The sequence below is a fragment of the Kryptolebias marmoratus genome, linkage group LG13 (assembly GCF_001649575.2).
Source record: "Kryptolebias marmoratus isolate JLee-2015 linkage group LG13, ASM164957v2, whole genome shotgun sequence".
In the NCBI taxonomy this organism is placed as follows: Eukaryota; Metazoa; Chordata; class Actinopteri; order Cyprinodontiformes; family Rivulidae; genus Kryptolebias; species Kryptolebias marmoratus.
The window spans coordinates 23,633,344-23,649,727 of record NC_051442.1 but is presented as its reverse complement, the minus strand read 5'-3'; the positions used below and the strand labels follow the sequence as shown (position 1 = coordinate 23,649,727).

At 40.6% G+C, this 16,384-nt stretch overlaps 1 protein-coding gene across 1 annotated transcript in view; it reads left to right on the top strand.

The window, feature by feature from the left end:
• Window positions 1-426: 426 nt before the first annotated feature.
• The window catches only part of slc8a2a (solute carrier family 8 member 2a), a 51,627-nt gene continuing 35,669 nt past the window's right edge, over window positions 427-16,384 (top strand). Inside the window, exons 1-4 of the mRNA XM_037979122.1 lie at window positions 427-545; window positions 9,187-9,604; window positions 11,816-11,953; window positions 14,013-14,240. Of these exons, the coding sequence (XP_037835050.1) occupies window positions 9,257-9,604; window positions 11,816-11,953; window positions 14,013-14,240 (714 nt within the window). The 5' untranslated portion in view covers window positions 427-545; window positions 9,187-9,256. The remainder of the gene's footprint in view (window positions 546-9,186; window positions 9,605-11,815; window positions 11,954-14,012; window positions 14,241-16,384) is intronic.

Genomic DNA, 16,384 nt, shown 5'->3' with positions numbered 1-16,384 from the left:
CTTAATGATAGTTACCTTTTTTAGTGCAAAGTTTCACTGTACCGTGACGGTAGATGCCTGACAGTAATGAATCATCCACTGTTTAACAAGTAACACAGCAGCTTGCAGCAACAAAGTGATCTATACTAGATATGTTTTTACACCTACACCTAAAGCTACAAGCAGACATGGACATCATTGGGTTTTCCAGAAGACGTTTGAGTTGTTACTGTAAGTCAGACCGCATTCATTTTCTGTTATTGATACTTGAATGATTCATTTCACCTTTATGGATGAGTGCTCTGCACGTCAGAAGAAACATCCCCACTGCCCCACCACACCAGGGCACAGGAAGAAAATATTAAACTGTTTAACCCTCTTTGCTGCTGGCACTTCTATCAATGTAAGATAACCCTAGGCAATCACTTATCAGTGGTGCTGACAGACGGCGTGTGTGTCAGAGGCAGTAAAGAGAGATGAGCTGTCATTCAGCTCACTGTTCACTGTGCATGAAGAGGAAAAGTGGACCAAAGAGCTGTCAACAATCAGCGACCCCTGCCTTCCAGGTATGAAACAGTCTTGTAATCAGAGAGTTGTTTGCGTTTAGATTTGCACTTTATGTTTGTCACATTTTGCACTTTTATATGCCTAAATGTACAGTACTGAAGTTCCTAGAAAACATTACAAGTGTAGAAAAATCAAAAAGAATCTGTCACTGAAGAGGATGGCTCTGGTCAGTTGTGGTACGAGAAACAGCAGTTTTCTGCCAGTTTATCAACCTGATTCAATTCAGTCGAAAGATTAAGAATGATTTGTTTTATAGCTAACTGATAAATCTACAAAGTACTTCAAACAAATGTTTACAGGCCTACTCATTGATAACATGAAGGGAAAAGATATCCTGCTGTACTTAGGTGCATTTATCAATAATGCATCCAGCTCTTCTAGTACCAGCTCCTTATCAGCTTGCACTCATTATCCACCAAAGCTCCATTGATTGCTGCTGGTCATCTGTGGGAAAAAACCTTTACACTGCTTATAAAAAAAATCTGCATTCAGATCTAATGCAGGTCCTTACAAAGAGACAAATATGACAAGGCCAGACGTGAGTGGAGTTAAAACAAGCAGACAATAACAAAGTTTTAACCTTTTATTAGAAAACACCAGACTAATAGGAACGCTAGTTCCAGGAGCAGCACTCACAGTCTGGATCGGGACTTGGCCTGGACCAGGTAAGACAGCCGGGGGCTGCGAGGTGGGAGCAGCGGTGGTCTTCAGAAAGGGGTTTAGGAGATTGAGAAAGTCCAGGGACAGGCAAGAGGTCAGAAAGCTGTAGCCAAATCCAAAAAGGGATAATCCAGAAGGCGATGTCCAGAGTGGGGAAGCGAGGTCGGTTACCAGAGATCAGAGTCCGAGGAGGTATCTGGCAAGGAGTAGGCAGGAGACGAGAGTCGAGGGTCAGGCAAGGGGTCGAGATCAGCAAGGCAGTCATGGACATCTACTTGGCGTGAACCGTTCAATAATCTGGCAAGGACTGAGTGGTGATGTGAGCTTTTGTAGTGGCATGGACAAGTGGAGAAGATTACTGTGATTGCTGTGGCTTGGAATCCAGGGGTATGGCATGAGTGGTGAAACTGTGGAAAAGTACTGGAACATGTGCAGAGAGACTGGCATGGAAACAGGATGCGTGTCAGGAACAGTGAACTGTGACAGAGCCCCCCACCTAGGGCCCAGCTCCTGACGGGCCGTTGGGTTGACCCGGGTGAGCTTTGTGAAAGTCTTTGATGAGGTTCTTATCCAGGATATCTATGGCAGGGACCCAGGAGCGTTCTTCAGGACCATATCCCTCCCAGTCCACCAGATAATGTATTTGGCGGCCCCATCGTCTGGAACGAATGAGTCTCCTGACTGTGTAGACCGGGCCGCTGTCGATGAACCGGGCGGGAGGTGGGGGTCTGGAGGAGGGACAGAGTCCAGACGTCAGCTGAGGCTTTATTTTGGAAACGTGGAACGTTGGAAGAAACCTGGTGCTTGTAGGAAGTTGGAGGCGAACTGCAACAGGATTGATGACCTTGGAAATGGGGAATGGGCATGAAGCTGGAGGTGGGTGGCTGAGATGAGCCTAATGGAGCTCTCGTTCTAGGTGGTAACCGAAAGTCGCACCATGCGACGCAGGATGAACTCCAGAGTCTCGGGGTCGCATCCTTCCTTAGTCCCTTCGTGAACACGTGATAGGGCATCTGCCTTAACGTTCCTTTCTCCAGGCCTGTAGGTGAGAGTAAAGGAGAAACGTGAAAAGAACATTGCCCACCTTGCCTGACGTGAGTTGAGCCTTTTGGCATTCTTCAGGTACTCCAGGTTCTTCTGGTCGGTCCAAATGATGAAAGGTTCCTTAGCTCCCTCCAACCAGTGTCTCCACTCTTCTAGAGCCATCTTGACGCCACTCTTCTAGAGCCATCTTGACGGCCAACAACTCTCTCTCGCTTACATCATAGTTTTGTTCCGCTGGAGAGAGTCTTTTGGAAAAATAAGCACAAGGGTGGATCCGGTTGTCATTGCCCCTCTGACTCAGAACAGCCCCGACACCTGTGTTGGAGGGGTCCACCTTGACAATAAACTGTCTTTCACAGTTGGGCGAGTGAAGGATAGGAGCTTTTATAAACAGACTCTTTAGTTGATCAAAGGCTTTCTGGGCCTCACTGTTCCACAAGAACTGGGACTTTACTGAGGTTAGAGCATGATGAGGTGTGGCTACCTGGCTAAAGTTCCTGATGAACTTCCTGTAAAAATTAGCAAAGCCAAGGAAGTGCTGAAGCCCCTTTCTGTCCCTGGGAACGGGCCACTCATGGATGGCAGAAACTTTGGACTGGTCCATGGACACCTGATCTGGGGATATATTAAAACCCAAAAATGAAGTCGACATCTGATGAAACTCACATTTTTCTGCCTTAACATATAGTTTGTTCTGAAGTAACCGGAGAAGGACCATTCTGACGTGTTTCTTGTGGGAACTTAGGTCTTGAGAGAAGATCAGGATGTCATCTAGATATACGAAAACAAATTAATCATGTCTCTCAACAGATCGTTGACAATGGATTGAAAGACAGCAGGTGCATTTGTGAGACCGAAAGGCATCACAAGATACTTGTAATGACCTGAGGTTGTGTTAAAGGCAGTCTTCCACTCATCACCCTCCCTGATGCGTATCAGGTGATAAGTGTTGCGAAGATCTAATTTCGTGAAAATCTTGGCTCCCTGAATGAGGTCGAAGGCTGAAGCCATTAAAGGCAGTGGATAGTTGTTCTTTATTGTAACATTGTTTAATCCCCTGTAATCAATACATTGTCTTAATGAGCCGTCCTTTTTGCCCATGAAGAAAAACCCGGCTCCCGCAGGGGACACAGAAGGCCTAGTAATGCCTGCCTGCAGACTCTCCTCAATATATTTAGTCATGGCTGAATGTGGGGGACGAGACAGAGAAAATAACCCTCCTCTAGGAGAGACAGCACCTGGGAGGAGGTCAATGAGGCAGTTGTAAGGTCTATGAGGTGGTAAAGAGGTCCGAGCTGCATGGGTTCTTTCAGAGCCGAAGCGACATGACTGCTGTTTGAATCCTGTGAAATGTTAGACTTGACATTCCAGTGATAATCCTTTAAAGACGGTTTACCTCGCTTCTCCTGTTTTCGTTTCATTAGCCGAAGGTCAATACGGGTGGCCAGCTCCTTCAAACTCCGGAGATCCCGAGCCGCAAGTTTGTCCTTAATCTCATCCTTTAAACCTTCAAAAAACACATCGGTCAAAGCAGGATCATTCCATTTACTATCTGCCGCCAATGTATGAAAGTCAATAATATATTCTGTGACACTTCTGCCTTGCTTGAGTGAGAATAACTTGCAGGCGGCGTCCCGTTCCGGAGCAACTGGATCAAACACCCTCTTAAGTTCTGCAGCAAAATCTTTGTAAACATAGCATATGTGAGAATCCCGTTGCCATTCGGCAGTACCCCATAACTTAGCTCGTCCAGACAGCAGGGAGATGACGTATGCCACCTTGGAACATTCTGACGGAAACAAGGACGGCTGCTGCTGGAAGTGGATCTCACACCGATTGAGAAATGGCCGACATTGTTTAGCTTCTCCAGGGAAGTTCTCTGGAGGCGGAAGCTTTGGTTCGTGCACAGGAGAAACAAAAGACTGAGACGATGCTGGTGGAAAAGCGTGACTTTGTGACGCAGCGCTAAACAAAGACATGTCGCGGATTAGCTGCGTCATGTCCTGTACGTTCCTCTCCAAACCGGAAATGGCGTTTTCAATGCTGCTTCGCCAGCGCTGCTCGTCTGACTCCATTGTTATGTACCTCCATTGAGGAGGTATCTGGTAAGGAGTAGGCAGGAGGCGAGAGTCGAGGGTCAGGCAAGGGGTTGAGATCAGCAAAGCAGGCATGGAATGTGAAGTAACGCTGGACATCTACTTGGCGTGAACCGTTCAATAATCTGGCAAGGACTGAGTGGTGATGGTGAGCGGAGAAGATTACTGTGATTGCTGTGGCTTGGAATCCAGGGGCGTGGTATGAGTGGTGAAACTGTGGAAAAGTACTGGAACATGAGCAGAGAGACTGTGACATGGAAACAGGAGGCGTGGCAGGAACAGTGAACTGTGACAAAATATATAAATTAGGACTCATCTCTGTAATCCAGGTTACTGAAATATTTGGTGAAAACATTAGCTTTTTGTTCTAAAAGTTTTTATAATATTTGCATGTGTATGTATGGAGTTTTTGGTTTTATGTAAAGGGCTGAGGACAGGTGAATAATGACAGGGACACTATGGCCTGGTCCTAAAATCTCTAACTGTAGCATCATAAGAGAAAAAAAATGCCTGTATTTAACTACTTTTCTTCTCACCCTTATTATAAATATGCTTTTTAGGTGCTCTGTTGTCCATTTACAAACATAGTTGAAGTAAATTTTGGAAGGGCATCCACTCAATGGTGTAAGATGGCCCTATGTCTGAGGTTGTGGTAACCATAGCAGACCTTGGAAAGTGAAATGCGATGCAGCAGGCTATGTGGGCTGTGTTTCTGAATCACAACTCTATAATGAGCTGACCGAACTCTAGCTGCATCAAAGATGCAACATCTAAGTATCTGTTTCAGGACACAGTGCCACCGGTTTAGGTGGTGTGGTGTGGAGCTCTTGAGGAGGACTCAAAGACTGAAAGTGTTCCAGCAACGCCTGTGCATCCTCAGAGAAGCTCACACCAAATCAGCCGGCAACACTCTATCTCATGTCATGTGTCTTGTTGTAAATCATTTGCTGAATAGACATGGGACGATTAGATTAATAGTTTTAAGCTTGCAGTGACTGAAGCATGGATGAAGACTTTTCCCTCTTTCTCCATATTCTGTGCTCTATGATTGATGTCCCGGCCGATAAGGTACCAACTGATCATAACTATTTGAAAGAACGTCACTTAAAAAATGACCAGACTATCCCTTTAAGAGAAGCATATTTTTACAATATGTAAGTAAAACAAAATAAATTTATTTGGAAACTGTGTAAAACTATATTGACGTACATATGAATTTGACAATGAAAAGACTACAAAAAAATATATTTATTGGTATGACCATAAGATCATAAAATCAAATGGAAACCATACAGGAATAATATTAGGAAAAAGGAGCATGACAAGCTGGAGAAGTCAGGATTTTTTCTTTTTGTATTTAGGTTTATTGTTTTTTCGTGTTTCTTTAGTTCTGTTTTCATTCTAAGTAATCTTGTGTTTAGTTTAATATTAAGTTATTGTGTATTGGTAAGTTTTATTTTAGTTCTTGTGATCTGTGTTTTGTCCTTCTGCTGTTGTGTAGTCTCCCCCCTTACTCTTTGGCCTGGTCCCAATACTTGCAATACACCCTACGCCCCTGTATGAAGTGTGTACTCAGTCGAATTGCACAGAAGGGTTTGTGTGCGTAGGTTACAAGCATGCAAAAATTGGAGAATTAGGACAGTACGGGTTACGTCATCGACTTGTGCCTCTGCGTCATAAGTGCAACATCCAACATGGCGGACCGGTTTCTGTTTTGGTATTTTAAGAAGGTACTAGCATGATTTTAAAAGTACAGTTTAGGTATTATTGCTTTCCAGAGTCATTTCAGGAGATATTTGGCTGTTCAAATGTGTTTTGTTATGACTTGTTGAATACGGAGCAAAGTTTGATAGTATTCACACATATACAGCAGAGTGAAACAAGAATTATTTCAATACTTTACATTTGAAAACCACTTTATTTTGTGACAGATGCAGCTTGCTCTGTCACCACTGCAATAGTTTCGCCTTTTAATTCAAAACCCTTTCATTATCAATAAAGATAATTTTAAAAATTCAAAACGTCACATGTAGCAATGAATTGTGGGTAAATACTTTGTCGAAGTCTCCCTGGATGCGGGCTCAGCTGAAGGGGCAGATGTAGTACGCAGATGTAGTGGTTAAGCTTAGCTTATTTAGACAATTAGTACCTGTCATTATCATGTTCTGTAACTTTGTCTGTAATTTTGTTCTTGTGTTGTAAAGCACTTTGAGTTGCCTTGTGCTGAAAAGTGCTATATAAATAAATGTACCTACCTACCTACAAAGGGGGGCGGAGCTAAAGAGCACACCGGAGAATTGGGACACTACGCGCTCAAACCCTTCAGCATGAACGCGCATTTGAAGGACACGAGGGTGGAACGAGGGTGGAAGTGCGAGTATTTGGACCGGGGCATAGTGTCCCTGTCATTATTCACCTGTCCTCAGCCCTTTACTAGTTTACCTGCCACACCTGTCTACTCCTGCCCCAAGTTGGTAATTAATCACCTGTGTCCACTTCCCAAATCATCATCTGCCTTTAAAACCTGTTCATGTTCTTCACTTACTCACTGGTTCGTTTTTTGCGGTCATGCACTGTCTGGTTTTTTTTCGTGTCTTGCCCCTTGTGTTCCCAGCGATGGGATTTTGTAAGTTTTTGCTGCCATGTCAGCACTTTGGTTTTTGTTTCTTTAAAATAAATCATTCTTTAGTTTTTTCAAACATGAGTCTGCATTCTGGGTTCCTTTCCTTCCAAACTGACAGGAGAAATACCATGGGCATTTATCCTTGTAAATGATATTCTTGTCCTCATTGGAGACCATGACTTCTTCCTAACACACATCAAGAGAAAGAAACTAAAGTGATTTACCCATGTAGTGAGGGCCAAGGGAACTCTGTCAAACGTGATCCTCCAAGGAAGAGTGGAAGGTACCTGAAAAGGGAGCATCCCCTTCTTCAATGGGCAGATAACTTCCTTACGTGGACAAGACTCCCTTTCCATGACCTCTCTGTCTTGCTGAGGATTGACCAAGGTTAAGGTTGCTGGTGAATGATGTTTGTACTGCCCCCTTGGCAATAGGCTAAGGGACAGATGATGAAAAGATATTGTTCTAATAATAAAAAAATCCAATAAAAACATTAAATATAAAAAAACTAATTAGATAAAATATATACAATCTAAAGCATGAAGAAGTGTTTCACTTTTGAATAAAGCAAAGCACTTTTTGAATTACAAATCTTTTCACATCGTGTATTGTAATCTTCACTTGTTGTACCATATCTGGGTTACTATGTAAAGGTGTGGAGCAACACTAACAAAACAGCACTGGAACCATTATATAGACTTTCAAAAGGATAAGGATAATCATTATTGCTGGCTTTGGTGAAGATGTTATTCTACAAGTCACAAGTAGTAAAGAGGGTATTGCTTGTTGTCTGCCATGCTTAAGAAATAGTAAAAAAATAGCTGAGTTGAAAGGCAAAGCTCTCGATTTACTGGTCATCTACGTTCCAACCCTCACCTCATGAGGTATGGATCATGACCAAAAGAACCTGGATACAAGCAGCTGAAATGAACTTCCTTCATAGGGTAGCCGGGCTCAGCCTTAGAGATGAGGTGAGGAACTCCATCATCCAGAAGGAGCTCAGATTAGAGCCACTACTCTTCTGTATTAAAAGAAGTCAGCTGAGGTGGTTTGCATCTGATTAGGATGCCTCTCCTCAGATGTTTTCCAGGCATATCCCACTGGGAGGAGCCCCCGAGGCAGAGCCAAAACTTGCTGTAGGGATTATGTATCCTCTCTGACCTGGGAACGCCTTGGTATTCCCCAAAAGTAGCTGGAGAGTATTGGTAGTGAAAGGGATGTATGGGTTTCCCATTTTGACCTGTTGCTCCCTGTGTGCTGTAAAGTCTTGTCTTCTCTGAAATGACTGATCCTACACTACTGTTCATACTTATAACTATGTCTGCAGTGCACCTGTATAAATAACTTGATAACCAAAATAAAATTAGACTGTTTTCTTTACTTATTGTTTTTTATATTGAATTAAAGTGTGTCCTTCAAAGAGAAAAAGTTTATGAAGTTGGACACACTTCATAAACTTTTACACATACCATTATCCAACATCAATAGTGACACACTTATCATTGCAGTACTAAGGCACCCTTGTAGAAAAACGTAAAAAGTATAAAATTTTGCTGCGTACTTTGAATGGGGAAAAAGTAGTGCCATCTGGTTGGCAAATATAAAAATTAACACAGGTTTTCTCTGGGTACACTGGTTTCCTCCCACAGACCAAAAACATGCATGTTAGGTTCATTGATAGGTGTGAGTGAAAGCATGAATGGTTGTTTGTCTCTATATGTCCCTGTGATGGACTTATGACCTGTCCAGAGTGTCCCCTGCCTCTCGCACAGTGACTGCTGGAGATAGGCACCAGTTCCCGGCGACCCAGAAAGGAGAAGTTGGTAAAGAAAATGGATGAATATCATAATAAAAATAAATATATACTTTTATATGGCCTATGCCAAGAGCTGGTTCTGGCTTCAATACTATAACCACTTTCATTATCGTGCAGCCCTCTTCGAGACCAATGTTACTGATATACTTAAACTTTATTTCTTGCTTCATGTTCAACTTTTTCTGTGTGCTGAGGACATCATATTCTGGATATGTTTATATTTCCTAAATATCATTTAAAAATTGTTTAGATCTTGATTGTTTGGAACACAGGTTTGTTAAATGTATCTTTATGTAAGTATGTAGGTAACATGTAGGGTTTTTTTAGAGTGTAAACTAAGCTCTACTAATAAATCTTTTTTACCTGCCTTATATCTTAGAAAACTGTTTCTGCTTTTCTAGGTCCATCTTGTGACCCTGCAGCTCCCGTAGTGAACCCGAACCCTGAGGGCTTATCTAACTCAGGGAAACCATGGGACTCCTTCCGGTTCACTTCACCCCACTCCTCTTTCTCCTCCTTTCTCTGCTCCTCCTCTGCCACCCCTGCACCTCCTTCAGGTCTCAGGTCATTGAACGAGCATCCAGTCCTGAGCAGAACCAGTCATATAATAACACCACAGTGCCTGAAAAGAAGAAATGTGCGGGTGTTGTGGTGTGTAAACCTGGTATTCTTCTGCCAGTGTGGCTGCCCCTCAACCCTCCAATAGGGGAACAGGCAGGGAGAGCTATCATCTACTTCCTGGGTCTCATGTACATGTTCCTGGGTGTGTCCATCATTGCAGACCGCTTCATGGCATCAATAGAAGTCATTACCTCTCAGGTAAGATTATGTTTAATATTTATACAAGTTATGTAAGCCATTTTATTTGTAATGCTTGTTCATTTGGTTTTGATGAGTTAATAATGATCAGTGTTCTGTGTTCATTTTTCAGTTTGACATTATCTAAGAAAAAGTTACATTATTCTGAAATATTATATTGAATAGATAACAATTGATCATACCTACAAATACATTTTAAAAATGAGTACTACATTTTTTTTTAGATTATTAACTGAACTACTTAGTTATGTAAAGCAAATACATTTTTTCATCAAACTTTACTTTCAGAAAGGTTTGTATAAAACAAAAGTATAGATTACATAAAAGCCCTCTTTGGAGCTTCACCAGAATAGTAAAAGATTTCTGTTCTAATTACTTGCAGCTTATATTTCTACATATGAAGCAGCTGAATTCGGTCTTTATTTTATTTTATTTTTGATTAACCATCTCAGGCTCAAATTAAGTTTTAGTTTTAGCTCTCGCCTCTGTCTTGTAAACCTTTCCTCCGATCTTTGCTGACACCCTTTTATCACAAATCACTCCTGAAACTTTTCTCCATCCACTCCATCCTGCCTGAACTCTCTCTCACCTCTTTACAACACTCCCTGTTTTTCTGGACAGTGGACCCTAAGTACTTGAAGTCCTGCACCTTTGTGACCTCTGACCTCCTTGTAGCCTCACTGTTCCACCCACCTCCCTCTCATTCACACACATGGAATCTGTCTTGCTGCGGTTGACTTTATAAACAGTGATTAGGTTTCTTCAACAAATTGTACAATAAAAGCCTAACATTCCTTGAGGAATTTTATATCACTTTAAAACCTCAAAACCTTAAATTTAATGTTATGCGCAATCTCATGTGATATTGCAAGATGTTACACTCAGAGTTTTGGGTTGGGAATAACTCTCAGCTACTGCTAAACCAAATATTACCTCAATATATGTAGAACTGACTGAGTTATAGCCATTTTTGTGTTGGCTAATGTTGATTAACTATGGTGCCAATCTTGAATTGAATTTACTCCAAAGGTTGATCATTTGTAGAAATACATTCAAGGATTATTTTCTAAAAGTTTCAGAAAATCTGTTCAGTAGTTCTTGAGATATTTTACTAACAAACAGGGTTGACTCCAACAGTTGCAGCTATAGTTTTAAGCAAAGTTCTCATGAGTAGCACACCCAGTGAATAGCACTGAGTAGTAGTTTGTGACGGGACTGAGTCTCATCTCCTACCACCTCAGGGTTTAGCACAATATCTGTAAAACTGAATTTGGGCCATTTTGGGGTTTTCTGAGGGCAGTTGGGTATGGCAGCCATCTTGAATTGGGTTGACACTAAAAGTTAATGAGTTGTAGATGTCCATCCAAGTTTCATTAAAATTCACCCAGGGTTTCATGAGATATTGTGCTAACATAAACAAATGAGCACAGACATAGGCAATTACAGGATCACTTTGTCATAAACTTTTGGCAGATAATCATCCACATCATTACACGTACTGAGAGATGAAGGGATGATATTGGATGTTTCATATCACTACTCACCTGTCAGTTGTTAAGGCTATATTGCATAGCAAGTGGCAAAATGGTGAAGACAAGCTTTTTTAAAGTAACTATTTTTTAAGGTTTGGTCAGTACCTTTCAGAAACCTGAACCAGTAATGGATTCATGGGCACCAAGACTAATAAATACATTTATTTATGTGTTTGCAAAAGCCAAAATTTCAATACTTAAGGAAATATCTCATTTTGACAAAAAAAAAATGATGAGTTAAAAACCATAAAAATTCTAATAAACTGCTTCCAACTAATTTTTCCCCACTAAGATGAGCAACTATACACTCACATCCTGAGGTCAGTTCAGAATCACAAATTAACCTAATCTGCTTAGTTCTGGACTGTGGATACAAATTGAGATACCTTGAGAAAACCCATGCACACACAAAGTAAACATGCAAACTACACACTGAAGACTGAATCCAGGACCTTTATACTGTACAGTAGCAGGTATACCACCGTCCACCATGCTGCTCTTGTAAATCATAGATCTGTGTTATTTTCAGTTACTTGTGTCAAACTGCTGTGGTGTGAGGCCAACAGTTTTAGAAAAAAAACTTACGTGACCTATCTGTGCTATGAGCTAATGTATACAAGCATGTACCTAACACAATTTCTCTGCTCTGTTTAAACACCCTATACTGAAATCATACCAGGAAAAACAAGTGACCATCACCAAACCCAATGGTGAAACCACAGTGACAACTGTACGAATCTGGAATGAGACTGTGTCTAACCTGACACTTATGGCCCTGGGCTCCTCTGCACCAGAAATCCTGCTCTCTGTCATTGAGGTATCTCTATTTGTCTACTTTTACTACAAGCAAAAACTGTCTTGATCTGTCTTGATAAAGTGCAGTCCACATTTAAACAAGCTAGAAACTGTAAACTAATAGATGGGCAAATAAAATAAATTATGCTGCCTAGCATCCTTGAAAAAAATGCATACCACCTGCTGCCTTTCATGCCAGTTTTACACTAAGATCATTTCACGTTAGGAAATGACAGTGTTTTAGCTGTTTTGGGCGAACCTTGAAAATAACAGCATGCACAATATCACATTATATTATAGGGTATCACACTGAGAGTATGTTTTGTGAATGACTCTTAGCTACTACCAAATTAAATTTTAGTCCAATAGCTGTAAAAATGACAGAGTTATAGTGATTACTGCATTGGCTAATGTCAACTGGGTGTGGCGGCCATCTTTAATTGGGTTGACACTAAAAGTTAATCAGTTGTAGATCTACATCCAGTAAATAGTTTCTGAAAGTTTCATTTAAACTTGTCCAGTGATTCATAAGATATTTTGTTAGCAGACATACAGGGTTGAGCCTAAAGCATAGTTAAAGTTTTAAGCAAAGGAAAAATTTGTGAGACTAAAAGTAGAAGATGAATTATTAGTCAGCAGCTTGGATCTGACAGACCGGGCATGAACTGAACACAGAAAACTGAAGACACAGGGGAGATATACCTCTTCTAGAATTGCGCCGCTCAAGGTGGCTGCATGTTGGAGTAGCTCTGTTCCATTCATTCTGAGATATTGCTTTTGAAAACTTTATTCCTCTTTTTTTCTGGATGTAAATCACTTTTTTTGGATGATTACTTCCTCTGGTATCGGATGCTGTGCAGCTGGAAGGATTTTTACTTAAGCCTTTTTACTTTTGGACATTTTGTTATGATGCGTAACCATGACAACAAGTGTGAAGAACCCTGAACTCCAGCCATGGCCAAAACCAAGCAGAGCGCCCATATATCCACCGGAGGTAAAGCTCCCAGGAAGCAACTTGCCACCAAAGCTTCCCACAGGAGCGCCCCGACCACCGGCGGAGTGAAGAAGCCTCACCTCTACAGGATCGGTACTGTGGCTCTCAGGGAGATCGACCACTACCAGAAGTCCACCGAGCTGCTCATCCAGAAGCTGCCCTTCTAGCACCTGGTCCAGGAGATTGCGCAGGACTTCAAGACCGACCTGAGCTTCCAGAGCTCAGCCGTCATGGCTCCGCAGCAGGCCAGCGAGGCTTACCTGGTGGGACTCTTTGAGGACACCAGAACCGAGGACACATCTGGACAGACTGCTACAAGAGACCCTTCCTGCCAACAGCCATCAACTCTTTATCAAAACCAGGATTATGAGCTACAAAAACATTTAATTTCCCTTTGGGATTAATAAAGTATTTTTGAATTGAATTGAATTGAATTGAATTGAATTGAATTGAATTGAATACAACGGGAAGTTTTCTCCAACATTGTCGGTCTTCTGTGCATTTAGCCACTTAGATCCCCCAATCAATCAGTGTCTGTCTATCTATCTATCTATCTATCTATCTATCTATCTATCTATCTATCTATCTATCTATCTATCTATCTATCTATCTATCTATCTATCTATCTATCTATCTATCTATCTCAGAAATATTTCATAGAAGTCCTCCCACCAGTTTGAGGCATCCGTCTCTCTGACTTAATTATCAGACCGGACTGTTTTCACAAAGTCCACAAAAAAGGAACAAAATAAAATATATAAATATATCCAATCTGTTTTCAGAAAATGTAAAGCAAATTGTAAAATTTGTGTGGTTAGTGATTCAGGAAACAAAAGTCTACCCCACTAATTTTTATGCTCAGTAGCCACTACTGTATTTTGGTAACAGACAGACACACAAATGCATACAGAAACACACACACACAACCCACAGACTTGCAAAAACATTATTGTCCACTTTCAACCTTCTATGGCAGGCAATAATGAACTTGCATTTAGCATAATAGTTAATATTAACTGAAAATCATAGGTGTATTAAGAAATGTTCTAAGTGTGCTTGAATTTTTTCTCATCTTTCCTTTGTCCAGGTGTGTGGACACAACTTTGAATCAGGGGAGCTCGGCCCAGGCACCATAGTGGGAAGTGCAGCCTTCAATCTCTTTGTGATAATTGGTCTTTGTGTGTGGGTAATCCCTGAAGGAGAATCTCGCAAAATCAAACACCTGCGAGTGTTTTTCATCACAGCTTTCTGGAGCATTTTTGCCTACATTTGGCTCTACATCATCCTGGCTGTAATCTCACCTGGGATTGTAGAGGTGTGATTATTTTTAGTTTGATATGACTGCATTTTTGGGTTGGGCGATAGGACAAATATATCAACCATTGGCTATTGGAGTCCATCAAGAGATGGATTTTTTGTAAGACAATATTTTTGCTTTATTTTAGCTACTGTAATTTTCTCTCTCAAGTGTTTTGACCTGTAAATGTACGGTGGCCGACAAGTGCAAATGTGCAGCAACCGATTAAACGAACAGCAAATTGCAGAACGAACTCCAAACAGTTAAATGTGCCACAAACATATGAATGATGCAAACTTCAAAAACTTGTTTTTTGCAACATATTGCCTTTTGCGTCTGTATATTTTGTGTGATTGCAGCATTTTTCTTTTGCTGCATTTTTTATTTGCATTCATTTTTTGAGTTTGTGTGTTTTGGAGTTTGCATCATTTGTTAGGATTCGGTTTTGTTTGTTCCCCTGTGTTTGATGTTTGTTTTCTGGTCTCCTTTGGGTTTGGGTTCATATGGTGTTTTTTGATTGTTTCGTTTCTTGTCTTATTTGGTTCCTGTTTATCCTAGTTCTGTTCTTGTTCCTCATGTCTGTGTTTCCTGCTACATTTACCCCTCCTCAGTCAGTTTTGGTTTTCCTGCCATCTCCACCTGCCTACAATTGTAATCACTCACCTGAGCACACTTTCCATAATTACCCTCTGCCTTTAAAACCCAGTCACTTTCTCCATTTCTTCGCTGGTTCATTGTTATACTCTTGCCTCCCCGATGTGCTGCCCTGTGTTTCATGCTGGTTTGTGTTACCTCCCGTTTTGCCTCCCTTGTTCTTATGTTTAGTTCTGCTGCCACAACAGCCTTTGTTTTTGTATTTTGTTTTATCATGAGTCTGTGCTCAGGGTTCGCCTCCTTCACCCCACTTCCTGACATCATTTGTGTGTTTGTGGCGCGTTTAACTGTTTTGGAGTTCGTTCTGCAATTTGCTGTATGTTTAATTGCTTGCTATATGTTTGCATCTGTCGGCCGCCTTAAAAAGGATTGTATAATTCAAATCTAAACCCTAACATGGTGTAATACAACCTGATTATGTGCAATCCTCTCATTTATTTCCAGGAGGAACTCCTCTAACGATCTGTCAGGCATAGGTGTGACAGCAGCAGGCCGAGCCTCTGTAGCATATTGCTGTTTTCTTGCTCAGTAAATATCTGTGATTTATTTATTCAGATTTGCAACAATTTTGGTGAAAAAAATAATCTTATCAAAATAAAAACTGACAAATAACATACAATTAAAAAACATTGTAAGAGAGATATTTGTTTTAAGAAAAATCACAAGTGGCAGCAGTGTAAAGAACCAAGAAAGACAGAAACAACTGACAGTCTTTTGTTGTTTAAAACAACATCTTAATGACTCCAAATGTGAAATATGGACTTTGGTGTTATTTTAGAATCAGCCAAGACATAAAATTTAAGTGCAAAATAGAAAAAAAATTACTTTTCAATTGTCTAACTTATAAGACATTGGACAAGCAACAGACAAATATAATAAAACAGACCACAGTTTTTGTAAGAACCAGATTAACTGAAGCTTCACTGGGGTGCAGAGTTTTTCCTCTTGGATCACCTGTTGAGTGAATTGATTACAGTTTATGCAAATTCAGCTATCAGCCAGTAAAAACAGACCCTTTCCGATGAATTAAACAAATATTTATCCTAAATTCCGGTCTACAGAGTGCACCTGATTAAAAGCCGCATGCTCTAATTTTAGAAAGAAAATCAATTTTGTATTTGTCCAAGCCGCACTGGATTTTAAGCCGCAGGTGTCCCACGTTGTAATAGGAGATATTTACACAGAAAGATATTACACGTGAGGATTTTTTAAACTTTTAATTTGATCCGTATTGCAACATAAACAAATACATATTGCAAATGCTCTCATCGAACAGTGCCTGTAACACAGCTACCTTTAAAAATACATACAGGTGCTGGTCATAAAATTAGAATATCATGAAAAAGTAGATTGATTTCAGTAATTCCATTTAAAAAGTGAAATTTGTATATTATATTCATACATTACATACAAACTCATATATTTCAAATGTTTATTTCGTTTAATTTTGATGATTACAAATGACAACAAATGAAAATCTCAAATTCATCATTTCAGAAAATTAGAAT